Below are 27768 nucleotides of genomic sequence, written 5' to 3'. Positions count from 1 at the left end.
AATTAACTTATTTATAAACATAAAATTAGTTTAGACGAGTTAAAAGTTAAATTTTAGAAAAATTAATGTATAATAATTTAATGAATAATTTATAAAGAAGTTCTTTTATTTTATTTTTTTTAAGTGGTTATACAAAAAATTATAACAAACACGAAATGATACTCTTTGAAAGTATTTTTATTACAACTTTCACTCTACGCTTCTGACTTGATTTGTAGTTAATTTTGATAGTTATAAATCATATTAATTATATATTTTATAACAAATTTAAATTACACTATACATACAAACAAATGTGCATTTGTTATAAAAACACTGTTAACTGTGGTTTCAAATGAGTAGTCTCTTCGATTTTTCTAGGTTATATTAAAGTGATGTGCGAGAAACATTTAAAGTGGAATGTAAAGTACGTTTTTGTTTAGTAATTCACTTGGAAAAATTTAAACTTCAACAATAGATGTAAGTTAAAATTTGTGTTTAAAACACTAAAATAAATATGATCACTGTTTTACTATTTTTTATTATATGTTGAATGGTTTATTATTTATTTATTAATTAAGTTGTTTTAAGATTTTTTTTTTTTGTATATTTGCAATTGTATCTCGTACACTTTAATTTTTTTCAAAATTCAAATCATCCATTTAAAGTTGTAATGGTGATTTGATTAACCAGTTCGGGTAATTGGTAAAACAAAGAAGACTATCTAGTTTATTTGTTACAACCTAGATATAAGCATTAGTCACTTTAACTCCACTATATGCATCTTCACAATGTGTAATATGATGAAAAAGAGAAGTAAAATCAACTGTAGTATTAGTCCTACAAGCATACTTTGGAGGATAGTGAAAACAAGGCTCCATGTACTTGGCTCGTTGACAAGGTGGATCTGGGACATTTTCTCCATATACAGGTTGCAAAATCCATGGCTTTAATCCTCCAAGACTATGAGCAACATATCCAAAAGTGGACATCGAGGTTGTAACTAATGAATCACACAAACTCAACAAATATATTTCAGTCCATGCCTTAACGTTGTGCATGTCATCACCAAAATGTTGATGCTCTTCGTGACTTGGTTGATACACTTTTATTATTTCCCTGCTCAAACTTATATTACTCTAATATATAGTCTTTAGCTTCTCACCATATGCTGAGTATAAAGATACTACTAAAACAACTTTTGAGGTATTCTTTTCCAAAGGAGGACTCATTGAGCTTTGCATGTTGAGTTTTGGCAACAACTTATTTTGTTGGACGCAATATATAATTTCATTGGCAATGGATTGTGTTGGTGCTTGGTGGGTATTAAATACTCTAACTTGTACACCAATTCTCTCATTTTCCTTGGCTAGGTGTGCCTCATATAATTTTTGAATTCGTTCCCAAACTTCATTCGATGGGTGAAAAAGGTAGCGTCCAAGATGGTGAAAAATAGTGTCTTTGTTGGGGAACATTTTGTTCAAGTCTTGTCTAAAAGAGGATATCATAAAAAGAGAAGGGACAAAATATTGATTTGACCTTAAAATCAATGCAGGAACTTTTTGCAGAAGATCTTGATTTTGATCACAGTGAAAAAGATTGGTATGATCAACATGGGTGTGCATTAAATCAAGAACAAGGACTGGTGGCAAAAACTCACGTGAGTTGTTTTCCTTGTTATTCATAGATATGGTTTCAGGTGTTTCAAATTGTCTTATATCATTCCAATAAGGGGAATTCTTGGGCAACATCCATGATGAATCAGAAAATGGCTCACAAAAGAGATTTAACATATCAACGTCAAATCTAACAAGAAGAACACGGTCTGTGAGGATTGCATAGAGAAATGTTGAAACCAAGGTTATCATCCTGTTCCCTAAGCCATCTGAGGTTACATATACAAGATATTTGCACCTTAAATCATCATCTTTTTTGCTATGTTTTGCACCCTTTGCCATGGTTTGGTTGTAGGATTTAGTATAAGGCCCACAACGTTGATGAAGACGTTCATAGTTTCGTAACTTGGATATCAAATATTTAGAAGGTTTGTGAGAAGAAGCTTTTCGATACAGATAAGATTGAAACCTACTAATACATGATGTTTCATCAATTGAGGAATCTAAAAGTCCGTCAAGGAGCTTATCATTATCATTATTAATAGATAAAGACAGATAATCCTTTCCATCTTCAAATGCATCATTCTTTAAACCTTTAACTGTGAAATGATAAAGTAAAATCAAATATTTTCCAACAATATTTAAATCTATGTAACAATTACATTTGACAATAAGAATGTAAATTTCAAAGTGTGAACTTACCTACAACTGGCTCACTAATATTGAGATTCTTTTTTTCTGTAGCTTGAACTGTTGCAATATTTTGAATCCCTTGTTTATTAGTAGCATTATTCTGGGTTCCTTCAATCAATGCATTAAATTCTTGGAGGATTTCAAAAACTGAACTTTGGTTTATGACAAAAAATGTGATCAAAATAGAGAAGGTTATGGAAGCTACAACTAACAATATTTTGAAGCTCTTGAAAACCTTTCCTACATCATCCATCCTGATTTTATTGCATGCAAAATTCAACGTTAGATATCAAATAGAGAAATTTATACATTGAAATAGCAACACATACATTCAAATATGATGAAACATAAAAAAGTTTACTTACATTTTTGTATCAAAATTGCATTTGATTACCAACAATGGTCAATGCAAGAAGATGAAGATAACATTTATTATGGAATGAGTAGTTTGTTTCCTAAAAAACCAACCAACCTCGTTCACTAATCTACCAAAAATTATTTAATACTGTGAAGTACCTTCATTGACTAATTTGGTCAACTTCTAATTTTTGTTCTTAAGTCAAATTATAAAACATATTATAGAAGTTACAAATACACTATAGTACAACTAAATTAAATAATATTAATTAATATTATGTAAACTGATAATATTAAATTAGTATTGATGACATATAAATAAATGTATTCCAATAATTTAAGAAGACTATTAAAATTAAATAATTATAATAATATGCATTTAATGTGAAATAAATAAACGGTAATCATAAATCTAAAAAAATGTCAATTAATAATTATTGTTAGAAGTTAGCATAAAAATACATGGTATGATTTTCCTATTAATTAAAATATTTCTTTTTTACAAAGGGAAGTTCTTGTCTACATTAAAATTCTTTGAATACTTTTAAGATTATAAAGGAGAGCTAATTTGTTCTCATAATTTAAAAGAAGATTTTTTAATTTGATATTATGTATTTTTTTTTTCCAGTAAAAGGGTATTAAAATAGTACATTTGACTTAATTCTACATTTTATCATTCGATTATCATTATTTTCAAATTTTATCTTTCAGGTTCTTTTTTTTTTCACATTTTAGTATCTAGTGTTCAATTTTTGAACAATTTACCATTCAATTCATTTTTGCACACATTTTGCCGTCGTGTTTTATAATTATTTTCACTTTACTATCATATTGTAAGAAAACAACGTAGTTTTGTAAAGATACACCTATTAAAAATTAAATTAATAATTATTCAAATTTATTCATTGATATTTATTTTTTGAACTACAACTATGTAGAAAATAGACTCCAAAATGTAAAAAAAAATGAAAAATACATTTTAGATATAGAAAGAATATTACAATATTAGTTCTTAAAACATTTTTTTTCTTCTTTTCTCTTAAAATGTATTCATAAAATACACTTTTAGTTTTTAAGATTTCAAAAAGTATTTTCTAATTTATCTTCTTAACATTTTGAAAAATACTTAACAATAAAATTTTTATTAAATCAAAATAACTCATTTATAAACATAAAATTAGTTTACACACCAGTTAAAAGTTAAATTTTAGAGAACTTATGGATAGATATTCTTATGAATAATGAATTAATTTTAATTTATAAAAAAATTATTTTATTTTATTACCTTTAAATGTTTATTGAAAATTTTTCAAATTGACCAAATTGCAACATCCAAAACATTCCCAATTCATATAAGATCCCAAATCAACATTTCAATTTCATTTTCTGCGAAACAAAGGAAACGAAAATATACATTTAACAATACCACTCGAAACAGCTCATCGCATTGAATACCAGATTGAACACATCAAGCAATTCAATTGGCAGAAAATCAACATGGAATTCGTGAAGAAAAAACAAGCTTCATTCACCTTATAAGAACACTCAAAACTCTATAAGAACTTCAAGCCACTTTTGAACTCATAAAAATTATACTTCAACCTAGAGAAAACTGAAAGAGATTGGATCGAACCAAACAAGCCATTGGTTAACAAGGAGTGAAATGCAAAAACTCTAGAGCACATGAAATCCTAAAAAAGAATGCATACACGGTCAAACAGATTGGGTATCAAAGGAGGTTGAATTTTAGACTTACCGGAATGGAGATTTGGAGATTTTGTTTGGTTAGATTCAAAGAGAACTCTGCAGCGAACGTAATCCTTATCTCTGATCACGAAGAGGACAAAGTTCAAGTGAGAAACTGAAGGACGAAGGGAAACTATTTTGATTCCTTTTAAAAGGAAGGCAGTTTCATTTTAAAGGATTTTACAGTTAGATGTTAAAATACTAAAAGAAATGTAAACTTTTATATACTGACATGTGGTCTATTTTATTGTTTTTAATATATATATATATATATATATATATATATATATATATATATATATATAATGGTTTATTATTAATTGAATTATTCCAAAATTTTTGTCTTTTTGTAATTCTATGTTGTACAATCTTTTTTTTCTTAAACTGAAATCATCTATTTAAAATTTGAATAGTCATATAATCAATAAGTAAAAAGATTATTGGTAAAACAAACAAGACTATCTAATTTATTAGTTTTAAGAATTAATTATCTTCATCCCTCTTGATTGATCTTCACACCGTCTAAGATTAAATAGAGAAGTAAAATCGACATTAGTATTGGTCGTACAATCATAATTAGGAGGATCATGGAAACAAGGCTCCATATACTTGAGTCGTTGACAAGGTAGATTTGGGATAGTTCTTCCATAGATACTTTGCAAAACCAATGGCTTCATTCCTCCAAGACTATGAGCAACATACCCAAAAGTGGACGTAGGGCTTGTAATCAATGCATCACACAAACCCAACAAGTATATTTCACTCCATGCCTTAATGTTGTGTATGTTATCACCTGAATTTTGATGCTCTTCATGACTTGGCTGATACACTTTTACTACTTCTCTGCTCAAACTTGTATTATTTTCATATATACTCTTTAGCCTTTCACCATATCTTGAGTATAAAGATACCACTAGAACAGCTTTCGAGGTATTCTTTTCCAAATTGAGACTCATTGAGCTTTGTATGTTGAGTTGTGGCAACAACTTATTTTGCTGGAGGCAAGATATAGTTTCATTGATAATGGTTTCTTCTGGTGTTTGACGAGTATTATATATTCTAATCTGCAAACCAATCCTTTCGTTTTCCTTGGCTAGGTGTGAGTCATATACATTCTGAATTCGTTCCCACACTACATTTGATGGGTGGAAAAGGTAGCGTCCTAGAAGGTGAAAAGTAGTGTCTTTATCAGGGAACATTTTGTTGAACTCTTGTCTAAACGAGGATGTCAGAAAAAGAGAAGGGACAAAATACTCATTTGATCGCAAAATCACCACGGGAATATTTTGTAGAAGATCCTGATTTTGATCACAATGAAAACGATTAGTAACACGAACATTGTTGTTCATCAAATCAAGAAAAAGAACTGTGTGTGAATTGTTTTCCTTGTTATTCTCAAACACGTTTTCACATGTTTTAAACTGTCTCAAATCATTCCAATAAGTGGAATTCTTAGGCAACAACCATGACGAATTCGGAAATGGCTCGCAAAAGAGATCCAACATGTCATTTTCAAATCTAACAAGAAGAACACGATCGGTGAGGATTGCATAAAGAAATGTTGAAACCAAGGATATCATCCTGTTCCCCAAGCCTTCTATAGCTGTCCACACAAGATATTTACACTTTGAATCAACACCCGCTTTGCTAAAGTTTGCACCCTCTCTTATGATTTCGTTGTAAGACTTAGTATGCGGTCCACAACTTTGGTGAAGACTTTCATAGTTTCGTAACCTAGATATCAAATATTCAGAAGGTTTGTAAGGAGAAGGTCTTCGGTACAAATAAGATTGAAACCTACTGATGCATGATGCTTCATCAAATGAAGAAACTAAAAGTCCACCAAAGAGCTTCTTATCATTCTTCTCATCTTCAAATGTATTATTCTTTGCATCTTTATCTGTGGACATAATAAAATAAAATCACACAATTTTCTATAATATGTATATCTAGATAACAATGAAACTTGAAAAATAAGATAAGGTCGAAAGACTTCACTTACTTACAACTGACTCGCTAATATTAGTAGTAGTATTGTGGAATCCTTCAATCATTAAATTAACATCTTGGAAGATATCAAAGATTGAATTTTGGTGTGTGACATAAAATATTATCAAAATGGGAAAAGTTATAGAAGCTACAACTAACAACGGTTTGAAACTCTTGTGACCCTTCCGTGCACTAGCCATCCTGAAATATTGAATCACATGCATATGCAAAATAGATATCAATAGCAAAACATGAATATTAAAATAACAACACATCATGCAAAGAAATATGATAAAACAAAGAAGTTTAGTTAAACCTTTGTGTCGAAGTTGTATTTGATTCAAAAGAATGGCCAATGAAGAAGATGAATGGTACATATTTATTGAGGAGTGAATAGTTTTTTTCCTCCAAAACCAACCAACCAACTTGGGCTGCCTAATATCATTTAATAACTTATTTTTTGTTCTAAAGTGAAATTATTACCATTTATGGTATTACGAGGATGCTAAATTAAATAATATTGATTAATATTTTGTATACGATAATATTATCTTAGCAATAATAACATATAATTACTAAATGTATTAGAATATTTTAAGGAGAATGTTTAATATAAATAATAATGAATATTTGATGTAAACATAATAAAAGATAATCGTAACGGCAAAAAAATCAATTAATAATTAGTATTAAAATTTAACAGAAAAGATACATGGTGGGTGATACTATTCTATCAATTAAAATATTCCGTTTTCACAGAGGAGAATATTAAATAAATAATTAATGTAATATGAATAAAAAATAATCATAAACATCAAAAACTGTAACTAATAAAAGTTAATATAAAAGATACATGGTAATACTTTCCTATCATTTAAAATATTCCTTTCTCACAGGTTCTCAGCTACATTAGAATTAACATTTTTAGTGAATTATTTTTGTAATAAAAAGTTATCAAAATAGTATAGTTGACTTATGCCTAATATATCTGTTTCTAATTAATCAATAATTAATGACGGGTAAACAAGTAATAAAAAAGATAAATATGCCCTTTTGCTATATATGTATCAATTAATCCTAATTAAAGAGACATTAAAACACCTTAATAAGAATGACTTATCGTGGAGGGAGTCACGCGGATCAAATCTTAAAATACAGAGTCACCACCATTAAGAAAATTTACTGAAAAAAAAAATGGTTTTTAAAATTTTAATATGTTAGTGAATTGATATCTTTTTAGTTTTAAAATTTTAATACTCTTAAGATTTTACAGTTTTTTTATAATTCATTCAGTATAAGATAGTATCAAAAATAATATGTGATATTCTTACATATTATATAATAGAAATATAGAATAAAAACGTTGTAAACTGGTGTATGAATTCTATTTAAAAAATATATATATTTAATATTTATCCCATTTAAATTATATTTAAAAATTAAATATTAAATGTAAATTTTGACCTATTTATTAAGGCAATTTTTAAATAGTAGAATAAAATATAAAATATAAGATGACATTTATAATCACAAGTATATTTAGAATTTATTTAAACATAAACAAAATAGCATAACTAAAAATAACTGTCAAATAAATATTTTAATTAATAAATATTATACATAAAATAACATGTATAAGTATATATATATATATATATGTGTGTGTGTATATGTATGTATTTAAATAACTCTTTATTAATATATAAAAAAATAATATAAGTTAATAAGATGGTTGGAAAATATGAAAGAGAAAAATTGTGTTAATTAAGAAACATAGTAAATTTAACTTTATGCAATAATTATATATATATATATATATATATATATATATATATATATATATATATATATATATATATATATATATGATGAGGATGTAAAAGAAGAGAAGCATACCTATGAGGCTTTCAAAACGAAACGTTTTGGAGTTGCCGGAAGATATTACCCTCTCAGTGAGACTCACGATTTTTCCGTTATGTGTTGCAGCTTCCGTTTGAATCACACGTTGTCCCTTTATACAGAGAGTGGGAGAGGAGAGAATAGAAAGAAAGTGAGTTATGGAAAAGAGCAAGTAAAGAAACAAAGACAAAACAAAATAATAAATAAAGAAAATCGTTATGTAGATTTTACGCATTCTCTTTTTATTAATAAATTCTCTTTCATTCAGAATAATATTTGTATTTCAAACTCCTTGTTTTATTTTTTACTTTTAAATGTATTTAAGAAAAAAAAAACGTCATTAGAATTTACAGTTTTGCCAAACTACACATAATTTTATTATAGCAGATATTTTTCTATTTTTTCCAGTTTAATATTTTTATTTTTTGTTTTTTTTTCTTAAATCAATTTTATTTACTTTTATAACATTTTTAATTGACCGAATGTTGAGAATAGTCTCCGTTTTACTGTTTTTTATTAGAAGAAATGAAAATAGACATTTTTATATTATTGTAGTAATAAGTAAACAAAGATAAAAATATAAAATTTATTGGGGTTTCATGATTATGGTGGGGGCATAAGCTTGAGATTACAGATGCCCGTGAATTGACCTTGATATGTGTCAATCAGATTTTAAATTATATCCTTAATTATACTTATAAATAATAATCGATTTATATATATATATATATATTTATTTATTTATCTTTTTTATTATTATTACCCGCTTATTATAACTGGAATATATATCATGTTAGTTGACAAAAATAGATTTAGTAGTAAAAGAAATATTAGTCGATACTCGCCATATAAAAAAAAAAATCGAATTGTTATATGTTCCATTATATTCTGTCTGTCTGTAAAAAAAATATCTGTAATTATTTTTTTATATCTGTGAGTATGTATGAATATTTAAGAATACTGTATATGTATAATACTTGAGAATATTGTTCATATGTATATAATATTTAGATTTAAATAAAATTATTTGAAAACAAATTTTTAAAATATAAACTTAGATGAAAAATTTATTTTTTAAGTACAATTCAAAGTCAGTTGACTCAATAAAATATTAATGTAAATAAATTTAATGATTTAAAAAATGAACATTAAATGTGTTGTGTTAAAATATAAATTATTTTTCTTCTGTAAAAAAATTTAAATTTCATATAAAAAATTAAAATATATAAATCAACTTTTAAATAACCTATACCCTATATGACTTGCTATTAAATTTAGATTCAAAGGTCAATTATGTGTAAGAAAGTCATGATATAATTATCTTAAATTAAATGCACAAAAATCAAACAAAAATGTGTACAAACAAATTAAAGTTTTTTTTTTTGTAATTTAAAAATATTTATAAAATTATTTATTTGAACTCTACAAAATTTGACTTTATTTTTATATATTTTCATTGAAAAGTGTTTAAGTTGTTTATACATATTCTAACTCAAATATTATTTTAAAACATATTTAGCAAGTAAAAGAATGTAAAACCATTTGATATAAATAACTATATTAATTCATTTTTAAAGTTTGAGAACCAAAATATATAAGATAAGAATGAATCTAAATCTCATATTCAAGTTTAAGAATTACTAATATATTTAATTATAAAAAATATTGTTAGGAAAATGTTTATGTGAGCTGACCAAAGCTTTGATCTTAAATATTTGTATTCATAATAGAAAATCAGAATTATTTAAAAAAAGTTTGTATGTTGATATTTTTTAGTTTTAAAATTTTAATAGTTTTAAGATATTTTTTTTGTTTTTTATAATTTATCCCGTTTAGATATAAGATAAACAGAAGACTACACTTGACACTCTTACAAATTATACAATAAACAAAATTATAATAAAATTTTAGAATGTGACGTGAATTTTATTTTACAAAAAAGTATGTTTATTTATATAAGATATATCCTATTTAAATTAAATTTCTAAAAGAAAAAATAAATACCGGGTATAAAATGATAGGATTAATCATATATCTAAAATTTATTTAAACAAAAAGAGTTAGTATAATTATTATTATTTTACTTCTATAATACGCGTATTTAAACAATTATTTAATGTGTAAAGTAATATAAAGCATACAACTGTATTAGTAGAATCAGTGCAAAACATAAAATAGAAAAAAAATTATAAATGAGGTAGAAATAGAATGAAAGAAAAGTTGCCTAAAAAATATTCAAATAAAGTATTAATACATTGTTTATTATAATAAAGTCAAACAAACTCTTCGTGACCCCAATTGCAAAATACCTAAATAAATATTAAAAAATGTGAAAGGCATGAGTTTCTCATTTTCTAAATTGTCACTCTCACGCAAACACAAGTTGGTTTTGTCTGTTATGCCAAAAGCAGAACCCAACGTCTCATTTCCGCTTCCGCCAAGCGATCTCTTCCTTCTTTGGCGCCGCCAGCAAAGCCTCGAGATCTGATTCCGGAATCCAAGATCCGCTTCCTGAACCGCACCTCAAGTGGGTCAACTCGCCAAGTCAGAACTCGTCCGCGAAATCGCAACACTTTCTTGTGATAGCGATGAAAATGGATGTTTAAGAGTAGATAACAAGTTAAGTTAAGGATTTGACTTAAATTTATTTAAGTAATTTGTAATTTACTTTTATACATTTTTAGTTTAATATAATATTGTAACTATTAACTAGTTCTTTATATTAGTATCAAGTGTGTTCTTAGTTGACCGTTGAATATTCTTGGAGTGAACTATCTGCATATTTTTTTTTATGATAATAAAAAGTAATAAAATTATTATTTATTTTTATTATTATAGTTATTATTATAATTATAAAGTTTAAATATATTTTGTAATTTTATTATAAATAGTTTTTTGTTTTTTTGTAAGTAATTTTATAATTAAAAAATAGTTAATTTAAAAAAGTCAAATAAAAATTAGGTAAATTTAAAAAATACCTTCAAAAGTATAAATTAAAAAATATATATTTAAAATGTAAAATTATGTAAATAAAACAATGAATTATTATTATTATTATAATTGTAAAATTAAAATAAATTTTGTAAATTTATTCTAAATAATTTTTATTTATTTTGTTGGTAGTTTTTTAATTAAAAAATTGATTAAATTTAAATAAAAAATAAAATTGATAAAATAATTATTTTAATTTAAAAATAAAAATATTTACTTAAATTAAAGAATGAAATAAAAAATAAATGTAAAAACGAAAAAAAATCTCTTTTTGTGCAGAAATAGTAATTACACATGCAATATTTTAATATGTAGTAGATAAATAGATAATTACGTGTATTTTTTGTTATATCCTAACATTTTTAAGTTGGCGTATGGAAAAAAAATTGAGCATAATTTATATGAATTATTTAAATACCTTCAATTTCAAAGATGAATTAATTTAAATATTTATTTTTATGTTCATAAATAAATTATTCAACGATTAATTGTCTTTTCGATTTCAATTTATACTTGTATATATTAAAAAATTAAAATAAAAATATATTTCTTATGACAATTTATTATATTACTCAATTAATTTGACGTTAATTAAATTCGGTATTGTTTTTGTATTTCCTATTTCCTTTCTTTCCTTTTAACAAATCTCATTTTTCAATTTTTCTTCTTTCTTAAATTTTTTAGTCTTCTCCTGATCTAACAAAAACAAAGCAACAAGATCGAAAGACAATAAAATTTAATATATAACTAAATGTATTCTAATAATTTAAGAAGAATATTAACTATAAATGATAATAACAATAAATAATCGATGTAAACTTAATAAAAGATAATCGTAAACGTAAAAAACTCTAATTAATAATTAGTATTAAAATTTAACATAAAAGATCCATGGTAACACTATTCTATCAATTAAAATATTCCTTTTTCACAAAGTAGAGACTATTAAATAAATATTTAATGTAAAATGAATAAAAAATAATCATGAACATCAAAAAGTGTAATTAGTAAAAGTTAATATAAAAGATACATATGATAATACTTTCCTGTCATTTAAAATATTCCTTTCTCACAGGTTCTCAACTACATTAAAATTCTTTTAAAACTTTAAGTTATGAAGGGGAGATATTTAACAAATTTTCGTGAATTATTCTTATAATAAAAAGTTATAAAATAATACAGTTGACTTATGCCTAATATCTCTATTTTGTATATATGTAACATGGAAAGGGATATATTTAATGTGTGTCACATATCCATTAATCCTAATAAAAGAGACATTAAACACCATTATGAAAATTTACTGAAAAATAAAAAAGAATAGTTTTTAAAATCAAAATTTTTTGGTGTAAGAAAAAGTTTCATAATAATTACACAATTAAGTAGATCTTGTGTAGAAAACGAAAAAACCCAGAAACTGGAAAAAAAAAAAAAATCCTGAAGAAGGAAAAGAGTATGATAGGATATAAGAGTCGATGTCAACTAAAATAAAATCGGAGACTATCCGCGTTCCAAGTCCCGGGGAATGGTTTTATCATCCGATGTCTATAAACTATATGCTCTTTTGTCCACGTTTTAACGTATTATATTTTTATTAATAATTAATTCATGTTTTTTAATCATCATTATTATTGTTAAATTTTATTATAAATAAAAATCGTTATTTAGTTTTGTAAAAAATATTTATATTTGATTATTTTTAATCATAAATTAACAAAATATGGATTATAACTAATTATTTTTTTATAAGATTAAAACTAATTAAGTATAAATATTTTAAAGAAATTAAGTATTGATATTTGTATTAAAATTTGGTGGTAAAAGTCATGATTAAAAAAATATGGGTTAATAATACATAATAATGTAATATGTTAAAATGTCATTGAAAAAAAGTTTAAATACTTTATTGGTCCGAATTTTCGTAAGTTTTGTTTCGTTTGGTCCTCATTTTCTCGAAATATTTAAAATAGTCATAATTTTTGTAAATTATGGTTAATTTGGTCATTTTTATAGATGTTGTCTACATCGAATGGGAGGTGAACAATAACTATCACATGTCACTTCATGATTTTTTTAATTTTTTTAATTTTTTTTTAATTTTAAAAATGTTGTCTATGTGTCAAGTCAACATTGTGACACGTGGCAATGTCATTGCCAAGTGTCAAGCCAATGTCACTGCCACGTTTCAAATTAGTGTTATTGTCACGTGTTAGTGTCTCGTGACTTATATTAAAAAAATGAAAATTAAAAAAATCATAAGTGACATGCGGTAGTTATTGTTCACCTTACGTTAACGATTTAAATTGCGTATGTAAAAAAAGACCACATTGACCACAATTTACAAAAATTAAGATCATTTTAAACATTTCGAAAAAATAAATAGGACCAAACGAGACAAAATTTACGAAAATTGGAACTAATAAAATATTTATTTTATGATTTAATTGCGTATAGTGTAAATTTTTATACTTTTTAATTAAATAAGAACTTCACTAGAAAATACAAAACATTAAGAAAGTAAAGAGAAAATAAAAAGTTACCGTAAATTCATAACTTTTGACTTTGCTTGTATTTCAAAAGAAGAGTGGATTATAAAGGAGGTTTCGGACAACTTAAATGTGAATACTTTTTTGACAATAATATGGGTTAAGATTAATATAAAGTTCTTAAAATGTAAAAATGGTATTGTTTACTAATTAACTTAAAAATATCTAACGACAAATTAGAAAATAAATGGAAGTAAGAATTACATTAAAACAATAACGATCAAGATTATGTAAATTATTTGTCATTTAGTCATACATATTAATTATCTTTATTCCTCCGGGATAATCTTCGCAGTGTTTCGTATTATAAAAAGTAAAAGTATCATTGAACGGGGTATTAGTCCGACAATCATACTTTGGAGGAATATGGAGACAAGGTTCCAAATTGTTTTGTTGACAAGGTGGATTTGGGACAATTTTTCCATGTACATTTTGCAAAATCAATGGCTTCAAACCTGCAAGACCATTAGCAACGTACCCAAAAGTGGACCAAGAACTTGTAACCAATGCATCACACAAACCCAACAAATATATTTCGATCCATGCCTTGATGTTGTGCATGTTATCTCCTAACTTTTGATTCTCTTCGTGACTTGGCTGATACACTTTTATTACTCCACTGCTCAAACTTGTATTACTTTCATATATACTCTTTAGACTCTCACCATATTTTGAGTATAAAGAAACCACTAGAACAACTTTTGAGGTATTTTTTTCCAAAGGAGGATTCATTGAGCTCTGCATGTTGAATTTTGTCAGCAACTTATTTTGATGGATGCAAGATATAGTTTCACTGATAATGATTTCTGGTGTTTGCTCGGCATTAAATACTCTAATTTGTACGCCAATCTTCTCATTTTCTTTGCCTAGGTGTGTCTCATAATATTTTCGAATTCCTTCCCAAACCTCATTTGATGGGTGAAAAAGGTAGCGTCCTAGATGGTGAAAAATAGTATCTTTATCTGGGAACATTTTGTTTAAATCTTGTCTAAAAGAGGATATCATAAAAAAAGTAGGGGCAAAATATTGATCTGCCTGTAAAATCAATATAGGAATTTTTTGAAGAAGATCTTGATTTTGATCACAATGAAAACGAGTATCACCAAGATTGTAGTTCATTAAAGTAAGAAAAACAATTGATGGCAAGAGCTCTTCTGAATTGTTTTTCTTGTTATTTGTAAGCATGCTTTCAAATGTTTTAAATTGTTTCAAATTATTTGAAAAAGGAGAGTTTTTGGGCAACAACCATGAAGAATTAGGAAATGGCTCGCAAAAGAGATTCGACATATCATTGTCAAATCTAACAATAAGAAGGCGGCCTGTAAGAATTGCATAAAGAAATGTTGAAACCATGGATAGCATCCTGTTCCCTAAGCCATTTGCGGCTATCCATATAACATATTTACATCTTGAATCAACATCATGTTTTCCAAATTGTGCACCTTCTTTCATGGTTTCATTGTAAGATTTAGTATAAGGTCCACAAATTTGATGAAGATGCTCATAGTTTCGTAGCTTAGATATCAAATATTTAGAAGGTTTGTAAGAAGAAGTTTTCCGGTACAAGTAAGATTCAAACCTACTAATGCACGATGCTTCACCAAATGAGGAAACTAAAAGTCCACCGAGAAGTTTGTCATCAGGGATTTTAGATAGAAATTGATTATCCTTCACATCTTCAAATGGATTATTCTTTGGACCTTTAATTACAAAAACAATAAATTAAAATCAAATAAATTCCAACGATATTTATATCCAAATAAAAATGATGTTTGAAAATAGGAGTATAACTTTCAAAGAGTAAACTTACCTTCAAAGATTGAGTTTTGATATATGCAAAAAAGTATGATCAAAATGGGAAAGGTCATGAAAGCTGCAGCTAATAATTTTCTGAAACTCTTCAAATTGTTTCCATCAACCATCCTGATTTGATAACATGCATATACAAATTAAATATAAAATAGATAGACATGTTCATTGAAATAGCAACACATGCATAAATATGATGAAATACAATGAAATTTACTTACATTCTGATTTAGAACTGTATTTGATCCAAAAAATTAGAAATCCAAGAGGATAAATGGTAAATATTTATTGAGGAGTAATAGTCTTTTTCCTCCAAAGCCGACCAACATAACTCATTAGACCGCCTAACATTATTTAATAATTTGGTCATATAAAGCACCTTTTTACCCAATTTAGCTAACTTTTAATTTGTGTTCTAAAGTCAAATTATATATCATTAAATCATGAGGATAGAAGTTACACATATCTACTATATCATTCCATTATATTAATTTATTTTCTAAAGTTTATCTTACAGTTTTTTTTTCCCACATTTTTGTTCCAAATTTTAAATTTTTGAACAACCTATCATTTAAACTCTTTTCCACACATTTTCCGATAATATTATATATATATATATATATATATATATATATATATATATTAATTACTTAACTTTGGAGATATTAAACACCTATCGGATAGTCACAAATTTAATATATGAATATCCTAATTTAGAGCGTTATTTTTAAATATTTAAATATTTAATTTGATAAATATTTTCTTAGGCTGCGTTATGGTTAGTGTATTTAATCTATGAGTGTTCCAAATTAAAAGTTTTCAAATGTAGACACTTATAGATTAACTTACGAGAAACCTGTGTTATATTTGACTTAAAGTATAATTTATATCTTTTATTAATTTCACTAAGAAATATATGAGAGATATTTGTTTTTCCTTTACATCTTGATAAAGACGTTATAAATTTTAAAATGTTTTTTTTTTTTGTGTTTAGAAAAAATTCCATGTATAAAAGACAAAAAAAAATGTATTATTGTGTTTATAAAATTTGTTAAAAAAATTATATTATTTTAATTAGGGAAGTTAATTATTTTAGATTTAAATATAAATATAATAGAATTAATAATTAATTATTATATCTTAAATAGTATTACCGATATTTTAATTTAGTATGTATTCGTACTGGACACATATATGTATATGATATCTTACTGATATTTATGATTGAAGTATATAATATATAAACTAATACTTTTATGATAACAATAATTTATAAAATTTCATGTTAAAAATGTTTAATATATTTGATTTGAATTTGAATTTATACAATAATAATCATATATTTATATAAGATTTTTAAGAGTTTTTTATTATATAATGTATCGTATTATATTATTTTTAAAATAATCGTATTGACATATTTGATATGTTTTTGCTACACATTGTACAATTGTGTTTGTGCATCATAGCTTATGACACTACATTGGTTAACATTTTTTTTTAAAATACTTTAAATTATGATATCATAAATTTAATTAAGAGATAACTTTTATCTCTTTTTATATTATTTTGTCTTCTTATATTTAAGATAAAATAAGAGTATTGTTTTTGTTTATTTTTTTATAATTAATTTATATATAATATAATTAAATTTTTTAGCTGTTGTTTTTTAATTATAATTTTTATTAACTTCGCTGAGAAACGTAGGAATGATATTTTTGTTTGTTTATTGATAGAGATGTTATAAATTTATAATTGTTTATTTTTTGTTTAGAAAAAAGAATGTAAGTATAAAATACCAAAAATGTGCTATAGTGTTTATATTATCCGTTATAAGAATTTAAATTATTTTAATTAGTAAAATTAATTGTTTTAAATATAAATATAATTATTAGTTATTAATTATTAATTATACCTTAAATATTACCTTATGACACTAGTTAATATTTTTTTTTCTTTTAAATATTTGAAGTTATGATATCATAAATTTAATGAAGAGATAAATTTCATCTGTTCTTTATATTATGATAAAACGTGAATGTTGATATATATGATGGAGTGAAGAAACATAATAAAATTAATTTAATGCAATGATGATATATATGATGGAGTAGTAAAATATATGCATGATGAGGATGTAAAAGAAGAGAAGCATACCTATATCAGCCTTTCAAAACGAAACGTTTTGGAGTTGCCGGAAGAATATTATCCTCTCAGTGAGACTCACGTTTTGTTGCATCTTCCTTGTCAATCACACCTTGCCCCTTTATATACAGAGAGTGGGAGAGCAGAGATTTGTTATGGAAAAGAGCAAGTGAAAAAACAAAGACAAAACAAAATAATAAATAAAGAAAATTTTTATGTAAACCAGTGAACACATAAACGTTATAGTAGTTCTTTGTTCGCATTTTATTAATTTTTATACAAATTTTAGCTAAGGCGAATAAAAAATATAGAATTAATTTTTAAAATTGTTATTAAATATAAAATTTTGAAAATAATCATTAAAAAAAGAAATTTTTAAAATAAAAATTAAAAATAAAATATTTATAAAATTATTAAATATGAAAATAATAATTAAAAATAAAATTGAAATATCGAAAGTGAAATCTTCGTAATAAAGTCAAACAAACTCTTTGTAACCCCAATTGCAAAACACCTAAATAAAAAGTTAAAAAATTAGAGGTGAAAGGCATGAGTTTCTCGTTTTCTAAATTGTGACTCTCACGCAAATACAAGTTGGTTTTGTATATTATGCCAAAAGCAAAACCCCAAAGTTTCATTCCGGTTTCCGCCTTCGACGCCGCCAGCAAAGCCTCGAGATCTGATTCCGGAATCCAAGATCCGCTTCCTCTGCGCTGAACCGCGCCACAACTGGGTCAACTCGTCCACGAACCCATACAGAAATAGCAGCACTTTCTTGTGATAGGAGGAAAATGGATGTTTAAGAGTAAATAACAAGTTAAGTTAAGTTAAGGATTTGACTTAAATTTATTTAAATCATTTGTATTTTACTTGTATACATTTTTTTAATTTAATATAATATTGTCACTATTAACTACTTTTTTTATATTAGTATTAAGTGTCCTTAGTTGACCATTGAATATTCTTTGAGTCAACTATCTGCATATTTTTTTTATGATAATAAAAAAGTAATAAAAGTATTATTATTATTATAGTTATTATTATAATTATAAATTTTAAATAGATTTTGTGATTTTATTTTAACTAGTTTTTTAAGTAATTTTATAATTAAAAAATAGTTAAATTTAAAAAAGTCAAATAAAAAAATAGATGAATTTAAAAAATACCTTGAAAAGTATAAATTACAAAAAGAATTATTTAAAATGTAAAATTATGTAAACAAAATAAAGAATTATTATTATTATAATTATAAAGTTAAAATAACTTTTGTAACTTTATTCTAAATAATTTGTATTTATTTTATAGGTAGTTTTATAATTAAAAAATTATCAAACTTAAAAATTGATTAAATTTAAATAAACAATAAAATAGATAAAATAATTATTTTAATTTAAAAAATATTTACTTAAAGAATAAAATTAAAAATAAATATGAAAACGAAAAAAAAATCTCTTTATGTGCAGATATAGTAATTACACATGCAATATTTTAATATGTAGTAGAAAAATAGATAATTACGTGTATTTTTTGTTATATCTTAACCTTTTTAAGTTGGTGTTTGGAAAAAAATTGAGCATAATTTATATGAATTATTTAAATACCTTCAATTTCAAAGATGAATTAATTAAAATATTTATTTTTATTTTCATAAATAAATTATCCAACGATTAATTGTCTTTTCGATTTCAATTTATGCTTGTATATATTAAAATAAAAATAAAAATATATTTCCTGTGATAATTTATTATATTACTCAATTAATTTGACGTTAATTAAATTCGGTATTGTTTTGTATTCCCTATTTCCTTCCTTTCCTTTTAACAAATCTCATTTTTCTTCTTTCTTAAATTTTCTAGTCTTCTCTTAATCTAAACAAAAACAAAGGTCGAAAGACAATAAAAAAGTGTGGATAGGCTCTCCTCTCCTCACTTACCTCACTTACATACGCTGTAAATAATTTATTTTATATTTATTAGTGGATATACATTATTTATATATAATATTCTGACTGTTTTGTAAATAATAATTATTTAATTAGAAATTGATTTTGGGAGTATTTCTAAATAAGAATGGATTTGCTATATAAGACGGAGGTTAGGAACAATTTAAATGTCAATATTCTCTTTAGTAATAATATGTAAATTTTGTAATGGGTTAAAAATAATACGATTCCTCAAATGTCAAATGGAGTACTGTTTACTAATTGTTTTTAATTGTTTAAAAAAAATTGTAATGGATTAAAAAAAATTAAAAAATAAATTAATTCATTAAATGACTCTATCCAAATACACCTTAAAGATTATGACAAAGCAGAAAAATATTTATTTAACATATTTTCGTGAATTATTGTTATAATAAAAAGTTAAAAAATAGTACAGTTGACTTATGCCTAATATCTGTATTTTGTAAATATGTAACATGGAGAGGGATATATTTAATGTGTGTCACATATCCATTAATCCTAATAAAAGAGACATTAAACCTCTTAATAAGAATGACTTATCGGCAAGGGAGTCACGCGGATCAAATCTTAAAAAACAGAGTCAACACCATTATGAAAATTTACTGAAAAATAAATAAAAAAATGGTTTTTGAAATCAAGATTTTTTGGTGTAAGAAAAAGTTTCATAATAATTACACAATTAATTTTTGTAGCCTATCCGCATTCCAAGTTCGGAAAATGATTCTTCTGATGTCTCCAAATGATATACCCTTTTGTCGACGTTTTAATATATTATATTTTTTAAAATTTTTGAGATATTTTCTTAATCATTATTACTATTGTTAAATTTTATTATAAATAAATATTACTTAGTTTTGTAAAAATATTTCTATTTAATTATTTTTAATCTTAAAAAAATATGGATTAACAAAATACGGATTATAACTAATTCACTTTTTCATAAGATTAAAATTATTTGAGTATAAATATTTTAAAAAATTAAGTACTAATATTTGTATTAAAATTTAATGATAAAAGTCACGATTAAAAATAATATGGATTAATAATATACAATAAGATAATATGTTAAAAGGTCATTGAAAAAAAATTGCAACAAAATTGAATCAAAAAGACACAAGTACTAGATTGAATCAGAGAGACATGCGCATGGACTAAATTGAATAAGATAGACATATAAATAAACTAACTAAATTGAAATAAATACAATAACTTGACATTATGGCAATGCTCCTGCCACATGCCACATAAAGTTGCACGTATCACATTAAGGACCTGACATATAATAACAAAAACTTTTACATAAAATAAATATAAAATTCAAAGAAAATAAAAAATTGACACATGATATGCAATTAATATTGTTAATAATTTTTGTAAAAAGATATAATTGAAACTTTTTAAAAAACAGAGACTAAATTAATATACTCTCAACAAAATAAGGACTATTAGGGTAATTAAGGATAAAAAAGTGAGTTATGGAAAAAAAGAAAAAATAAATAAATAAATAAAAATAATCGATACGTAGATTTCACACATTTTTTTTATTATGAATTCTCTTTCGTTCAAAATAATATTTACACTTCAAATTCCTTATTTTATTTTTTACTTCTAAATATGTTTAAGAAAAAAAATTCATCTACTATTTACAGTTTCGTCAAACTAAACATAATTTTGTTACAGCATATATTTTTCTATCTTTTACAGATTATTATTTTTTATATATTTTCATGTGTTTTTTTAAATCAATTTTATTTAACTTTATTTAACATTTTTAGTGTTGGAGACGAAATTAGATGTTGAAAATTGTAAGTTTACTTAGATTTTATTAGAAGAAATAAAAATAGACATTTTTATATTATTATGACAATAATAGATAAGTAAAGGTAAAAGTACAAATTTTATGAATTTCATGGTTATGGTGGGCAAAAGCATAAAACTACACGTGTCAATCAAAATTTGATTTTGGGTGTGTTTGGAAACATTTTGAGAAAATTGATTTTATTTGATGTAGGAAAATCAATTTTGGTTGATAAAAAATTTAGAAAGAGTTGTTTTTCTTTAATGTGAATTTTTTATCTACAATTGATTTTGGATGTGTCCAAAGTGAAACCAAACATGCACTTTATTATGCGTCAATCGAATTTTAAAAGATATTCTTAGCGTGTGTTTAATTGATACTTAAGAATAAATTATTAAAAATTTGTTAAAAATAATTTTTTTTATTTTAAGTTCACAAATTAATTATTCAATGATTAAATAATCTTATTGATTTCAATTTATACTTGTACATATTAAAATAAAAATAAAATTATTTCTTGTGATAATTTATCATATTATTTAATTAATCTGACGTTAATTAAATTCGATATTTTTGTATTTCTTATTTCCATCCTTTCCTTTTAACAAATCTCATTTTTCAATTTTTCTTCTTTCTTAACTTTTATAGTCTTCTACTAGTCTAAACAAAACAAAGCAACAAGAAGGAAAGTCAATAGAAAAGTGTGCATAGCTCCCCTCACTTACATATGCCACAAATAATCTATGTTATATTTGTTAATGGATATACATTACTGATTATTACGTAAATAATTATTATTTAATTAGAAATTGACTTTGCTAGTATTTTTCAGTAAGAATGGATTTGCTGTATAAGAAGGAGGTTACAAACAGTTTAAATGTTAATATTCTCTTTAATAATAATATGTAATAAAATGTAAAATAGGGTAATGTTTACTAATCGATGTAAAAAAATTAGCGACAAATTGAAAAAGAAATGTAAGTAAAATTTATTGATTAAAACAATAGTATTATTATGTAATTTATTTCTCATCTAATCCTACGTATTAATTATCCTCATTCCTTGTGGTAGATCTATACAACGTTTAATATTATGAAAAATAGAAGTGTAATCGACTGGGATATCAGAGGCACAATTATAATTGGGAGGATCATAGTAACAAGGTTCCATGTCCTTGAGTCGTTGACAAGGTAGATCTGGGATAGTTTTTCCATCTATACTTTTCAAAATCAATGGCTTCATTCCTCCAAGACTATGAGCAACATACCCAAAAGTGGACCCTGGGCTTGTAACCAATGTATCACACAAACCCAACAAATATATGTCGACCCATGCCTTAATGTTGTGCATGTTATCACCTGAATTTTGATTCTCTTCATGACTTGGCTGATACACTTTTATTACTTCCTTGCTCAAACTTGTATTACTTTCATATATACTCTTTAGCCCCTCACCATATTTTGAGTATAAAGAAACCACTAAAATAACTTTTGAGGTATTCTTTTCCAAAGGAGAACTCATGTGGAATTTTGGCAACAACTTATTTTGCTCGAGGCAAGATATAGTTTCATTGATAATGGTTTCTTCTGGTGTATCACGAATATTATATATTCTAATTTGCAACCCAATCCTTTCATTTACCTTGGCTAGGTGTTCCTTATATACATTCTTAATTCGTTCCCACGCTATATTTGATGGATGGAAAAGGTAACGTCCTAGAAGGTGAAAAGTAGTGTCTTTGTCGGGGAACATTTTGTCGAAGTCTTGTCTAAATGAGGATACTATATAAAGAGAAGGGACAAAATATTCATGTGACTGTAAAATCAGCACGGGAATTTTTCGTAGAAGATCCTGATTTTTATCACAATGAAAACGAGAATTACCACTATTGTAGTTCATTAAAGGAAGAAAACTAATTGATGGCAAAAGGTCTTGTGAGTTGTTTTCCTTGTTTTTCGCAATAATGCTTTCAAATGTTTGAAGTTGATTCAAATCATTTGGAAAAGGGAAGTTCTCAGGCAACATCCATGACGAGTTAGGAAATGGCTCGCAAAAGAGATTCAACATCTCATCATTAAATCTAACAAGAAGGACGCGATCTGTGAGGATTGCATAAAGAAATGCTGAAACCATAGATATCATCCTATTCCCTAAGCCATCTGCAATTGTCCAGATAAGATATTTGCACATTGAATCAACACCATTTTTGCTAAAGTTTGCACCCTCTTTCATGGTTTTGTTGTAAGACTTAGTATAAGGTCCACAACGTTGATGAAGATTTTCATAGTTTCGTAGCTTGGATATCAAATATTTAGAAGGTTTGTAAGGAGATGCCTTCCGATACAAATAAGATTGAAACCTACTAATACATGATGCTTCATCAAATGAGGAAACTAAAAGTCCACCGTGAAGTTTCTCTTCATCATCCTTCACATCTTCAAATGTTACATAAATGATAAGTTAAAATCACACAAATTCCAACAATATTTATATCAAGGTAATAGTGAAATTTGAAAATAAAAATATAACTTTCAAAGACTGAACTTACCTGGATTTTGAGTCTTCTGTTTATTAGTAGCAATATCGTTGGCTCTTTCAATGAATACATTGTATTCTTTGAGGATATCATATACTGAGTTTTGGTGTGTGACAAAAAGTATGATCAAAATAGGGATGGTCATGGAAGCTGCAACTACTAATGTTCTGAAACTCTTCAAATTGTTCCCTTCAGCCATCCTGAATTGATAACATGCATATGCAAATCAAATATAAAATAGAGAAACAAGTTCATTGAAATAGCAACACATGCATATATATGATGAAATACAAAGAAGTTTACTTACATTCTATTTTGAAATTGTATTTGATCCAAAAGAATGACAAATCTAAGAAGGTAAATGGTACATATTTATTAAGGAGTGAGTAGTTTTTTCCCTCCAAAACCAACCAACGTAGCTCATTAGGATGCCTAACATCATTTAATAACTTGGTCATATGAAACACCTTCATTCACCAATTTGCCTAACTTTTAATTTTTGTTTTAAAGTAAAATTGTAAAACTCGTACATAGTACTGCTAAATTGAATAATATTGATTAATATTTTGTATACGATAATATTATCTTATTAGTAGTAATATATATATATATATATATATATAAATGTATTATAATAGTTTAAGAAGAATATTAAATAATAATAAAAAAATATTTAAGGTAAAAATTAATAAAAAATAATCGTAAACGTCAAGAACTCCAATAATAATTAGTATCAAAAGTTAACATAAGATACATGGTAAGTAATACTATCCTATCAATTAAAATATTCAATTTTCATAGAGGAAATTCTAATCTACATTCTTTAAAAACTTTAAGGTTAAGAAGGGGAGATATGTAATAACGTCTTTCGTGAATTATTTTTCTAATAAAAATTTATCAAAATAGTATATTTGACTTATTTACCAAAGTTTGGAACTTTAGAACAACTTACCATTCAAATTATTTTCTACACATTTTACGATCATGTTTTATAATTATAATTATATATATATATATTTATATTTATATTTATATTTATATTGAGTATGTATCTAAAGATGAAAATAAGATGACAATAAGATCAAAACTATATTATAGATGTGAATAAATTTTATAAGAAATAAAACAATTAGAAGAAATAAAAAATAAAAAGTGTGTAGTAATATATATATATATATATATATATATAAATAAAAGGTTACTTACTTGATTAACTGTGAATACTTTAATCATTTAAAGGAGGACGAGAATATGGTGGGGATATGTACGATGGCGGGTATGGGGACAGGGTCAAGGACGAGACGAATATGTATATCCCCATACCCAATTGAAAAGAGTCGAAGATTCCTCATACTCATACCAATATCCATTGGACCCGAAAAAATTAAATAAATAAATATTTATTCAATATAAATGCATTTAAAGGGATCTTTATGTTAATTAAGGCCAAAAGTTATGACAAGGAGTGATGGTAGCTTACGTGGTTGAAAATGTTGAGTGGTGTTGAGAGGACTTGGGTTTATTTGTCATCCCTACTTGGGTTTAGTACACCCATACCCAATGAATGCATCAATGCGGAGATTCCCGATCAAAACGGTGACATGTTCGGACAATACCCACGAGTTTATTTGTCATCCCTACATGTATCAATATTAAATATTCTAATACAAGATGTTATTCTTCAGTAGTAGCGGATCTTTACCATTAAATTTGGGGAGCCAAAATAGTATTCTTAAAATTTATATATTTCATTACTCTCACTAATACACAAAAATGAATACATAATTTAATATAATTATATCTATTAAAGAAATCACATATATCTAATAGATTTTTCTATATTCTTTTAAACTATTGAACCCATTATAATTATGTCAAAATTAAAATTTTCAGTTATATTTTCTTTCATGTAAATAATTATATTGTGTGCAAGATATTCATGCTCCATTTTATTTCATAATCATTTTTGACAAATAAAGAAAAATCTTTCTGTTAAAGTAAGATGTACTTCATATTTTTTTAAAGATCGATATAATTCAAAGATGATTAATACTTTTTTTCAAATTTAAATAATTAAGAGTATTAACAATATATAAAATACTGAAGTTAAAATTTTAAAATAATTTTCTACTGAATATGATATTAGCCACATTAGTTACAAAATAATTAATTAATAGTTAGTGAGTAAGTAAGTAAAAATATAATAATAAATATTGTTATCTTTCTTTATGCTTTTAAATTCAACAATTAATTAATTTTTATCTTTAACTAAATCAAATATATATATATATATATATGCTTTTACTTTATTTTTATTATCAAATGTAATTTTTAAAATATAAATAAATGATGTTTGAAATAATACAAAAATAAAATAAAATCAAAACATAAACAAAAACAAAAACTTTGAATAAATAATTAGATGTGAATTGATATGTCCTAGCTAAATAAAATAACAACAATATAAGACAAAATTGTGTAATTAAAGATAAATTAAGTAACTGAATCATATTTTTTAAAGATGATGATGAGTGCGTAACTAAAGATAATTATGTTGCCAATTTATGTGATTTAGGACTTTAACTCTTAGAGTGAGCCCAAACTCTTATTTTATTGACAATATAGATTTATTTTGGACTTTGTATCATGGACTTAGTAGTGTAGGATTTATTTTAGACCTTGTATAATGGACCAAGAGCATAGGGTTTTTGGGCCTTAGAAAGCCTATCAGTGAAGCACATATTTGTTTGACTTTTGGAAGTTAATGGCGCCAACTTGGTAGCTTGAAAGGCAAGGTAAAGACTTATCTCCTTTGGGAGAGAGTGACCATGTGTCATGTTCTTATTGGAGAAGTTTTATCCTAGTGGCCACATGACACTTTAGGAATGAAGAATATTTTTCACCTTCTTGACTAACCACATGACACTGAAGACTATTTTTCACCTTCTTAAGTGACCACATGTCATTTTCCTATTGGAGAGTTTTTCTCTTAGTGACCACATAACACTTTAGGAATGCGGAGTATTTTTTACCTTCTTGAGTGGTCACATGATACTCTAGGAATGAAGAGTATTACTCACCTTCTTGAGTGGTCACATGCCACATGTTCTTCTTCTATCGGAGAGGATTTATGCCTAACATCTAGCAAAGTTATAGTTTTTAGGGTTTTGCATCTCCAATTTGGGGACATCTTATGCTATAAATAGAGGTGTCTCTCCCTTGTAAATTCACTTTGAGATTAATAAAGTTATCATGCCAAATTGTTTTATGCCTACGTACTTTTCTCCAAAGTCTTGGTTAGAGCATCTCATGTAGTCTCCTTTAGCCACCATTCCTTGAGTGTTGGCCCTATACCTCACTTAGAGAGCACTTAAACACACAATTTTATCCATTCATGCTTAAGGAATAGGCATGTAGAAGACAATAAACATGTCAGCAGCACAAATACATCTCGGTCTTGTAAGAACATTTTATTCATTGATTTATTTTATTATGCTCAATATTTATACAATAAAATAAAAGAATTCTAACGAATTTAACCATAAGTTAAAAAAAATAAGGATGTTATGCTAGACTCGTGTGTGTCAATTTTTATTATATGATAATAAAAATGTAAATAATTAATTCTTATCATCATTACTAAAGTAAAAGTATTATTATCAAATTTATAAAATAAATATTTTCATAAATATTTTTTGTGT

General features: G+C 25.4%; 3 protein-coding genes and 1 pseudogene across 3 annotated transcripts; all 4 read right to left on the bottom strand.

Moving 5' to 3' along the window:
- Positions 1-659: 659 nt before the first annotated feature.
- Positions 660-2806, bottom strand: LOC114182969 (galactoside 2-alpha-L-fucosyltransferase pseudogene; annotated as a pseudogene).
- Positions 2807-4835: 2029 nt separating this feature from the next.
- On the bottom strand, positions 4836-8429 carry LOC114184084 (galactoside 2-alpha-L-fucosyltransferase-like). Its single transcript, XM_028071323.2, has 3 exons — positions 8277-8429; positions 6394-6581; positions 4836-6291 (listed from the first exon to the last, which is right to left on the bottom strand). The coding sequence occupies exons 2-3, from the start codon at positions 6578-6580 to the stop codon at positions 4868-4870; spliced, it is 1611 nt and encodes a 536-aa protein (XP_027927124.2). The 5' UTR covers position 6581; positions 8277-8429; the 3' UTR covers positions 4836-4867.
- Positions 8430-14021: 5592 nt separating this feature from the next.
- Positions 14022-18026, bottom strand: LOC114185848 (galactoside 2-alpha-L-fucosyltransferase-like). Its single transcript, XM_028073786.2, has 3 exons — positions 17783-18026; positions 15627-15739; positions 14022-15516 (listed from the first exon to the last, which is right to left on the bottom strand). Exons 2-3 carry the CDS (start codon positions 15736-15738, stop codon positions 14063-14065), a joined length of 1566 nt encoding a protein of 521 aa, XP_027929587.1. The 5' UTR covers position 15739; positions 17783-18026; the 3' UTR covers positions 14022-14062.
- A 4469-nt stretch (positions 18027-22495) lies between these two features.
- Positions 22496-24391, bottom strand: LOC114184803 (galactoside 2-alpha-L-fucosyltransferase-like). Its single transcript, XM_028072109.2, has 3 exons — positions 24375-24391; positions 24080-24267; positions 22496-23966 (listed from the first exon to the last, which is right to left on the bottom strand). Coding segments are annotated over exons 1-3 (1587 nt in total). The 5' UTR covers positions 24377-24391; the 3' UTR covers positions 22496-22569.
- Between the last annotated feature and the right edge of the window lie 3377 nt (positions 24392-27768).

This window comes from Vigna unguiculata, chromosome 5, assembly GCF_037176805.1.
Source record: "Vigna unguiculata cultivar grain cowpea cultivar isolate G323 ecotype 2 chromosome 5, ASM3717680v1, whole genome shotgun sequence".
In the NCBI taxonomy this organism is placed as follows: Eukaryota; Viridiplantae; Streptophyta; class Magnoliopsida; order Fabales; family Fabaceae; genus Vigna; species Vigna unguiculata.
Note: the sequence above shows the minus strand (reverse complement) of the source record. Positions and strands in the feature narration are given on the sequence as shown.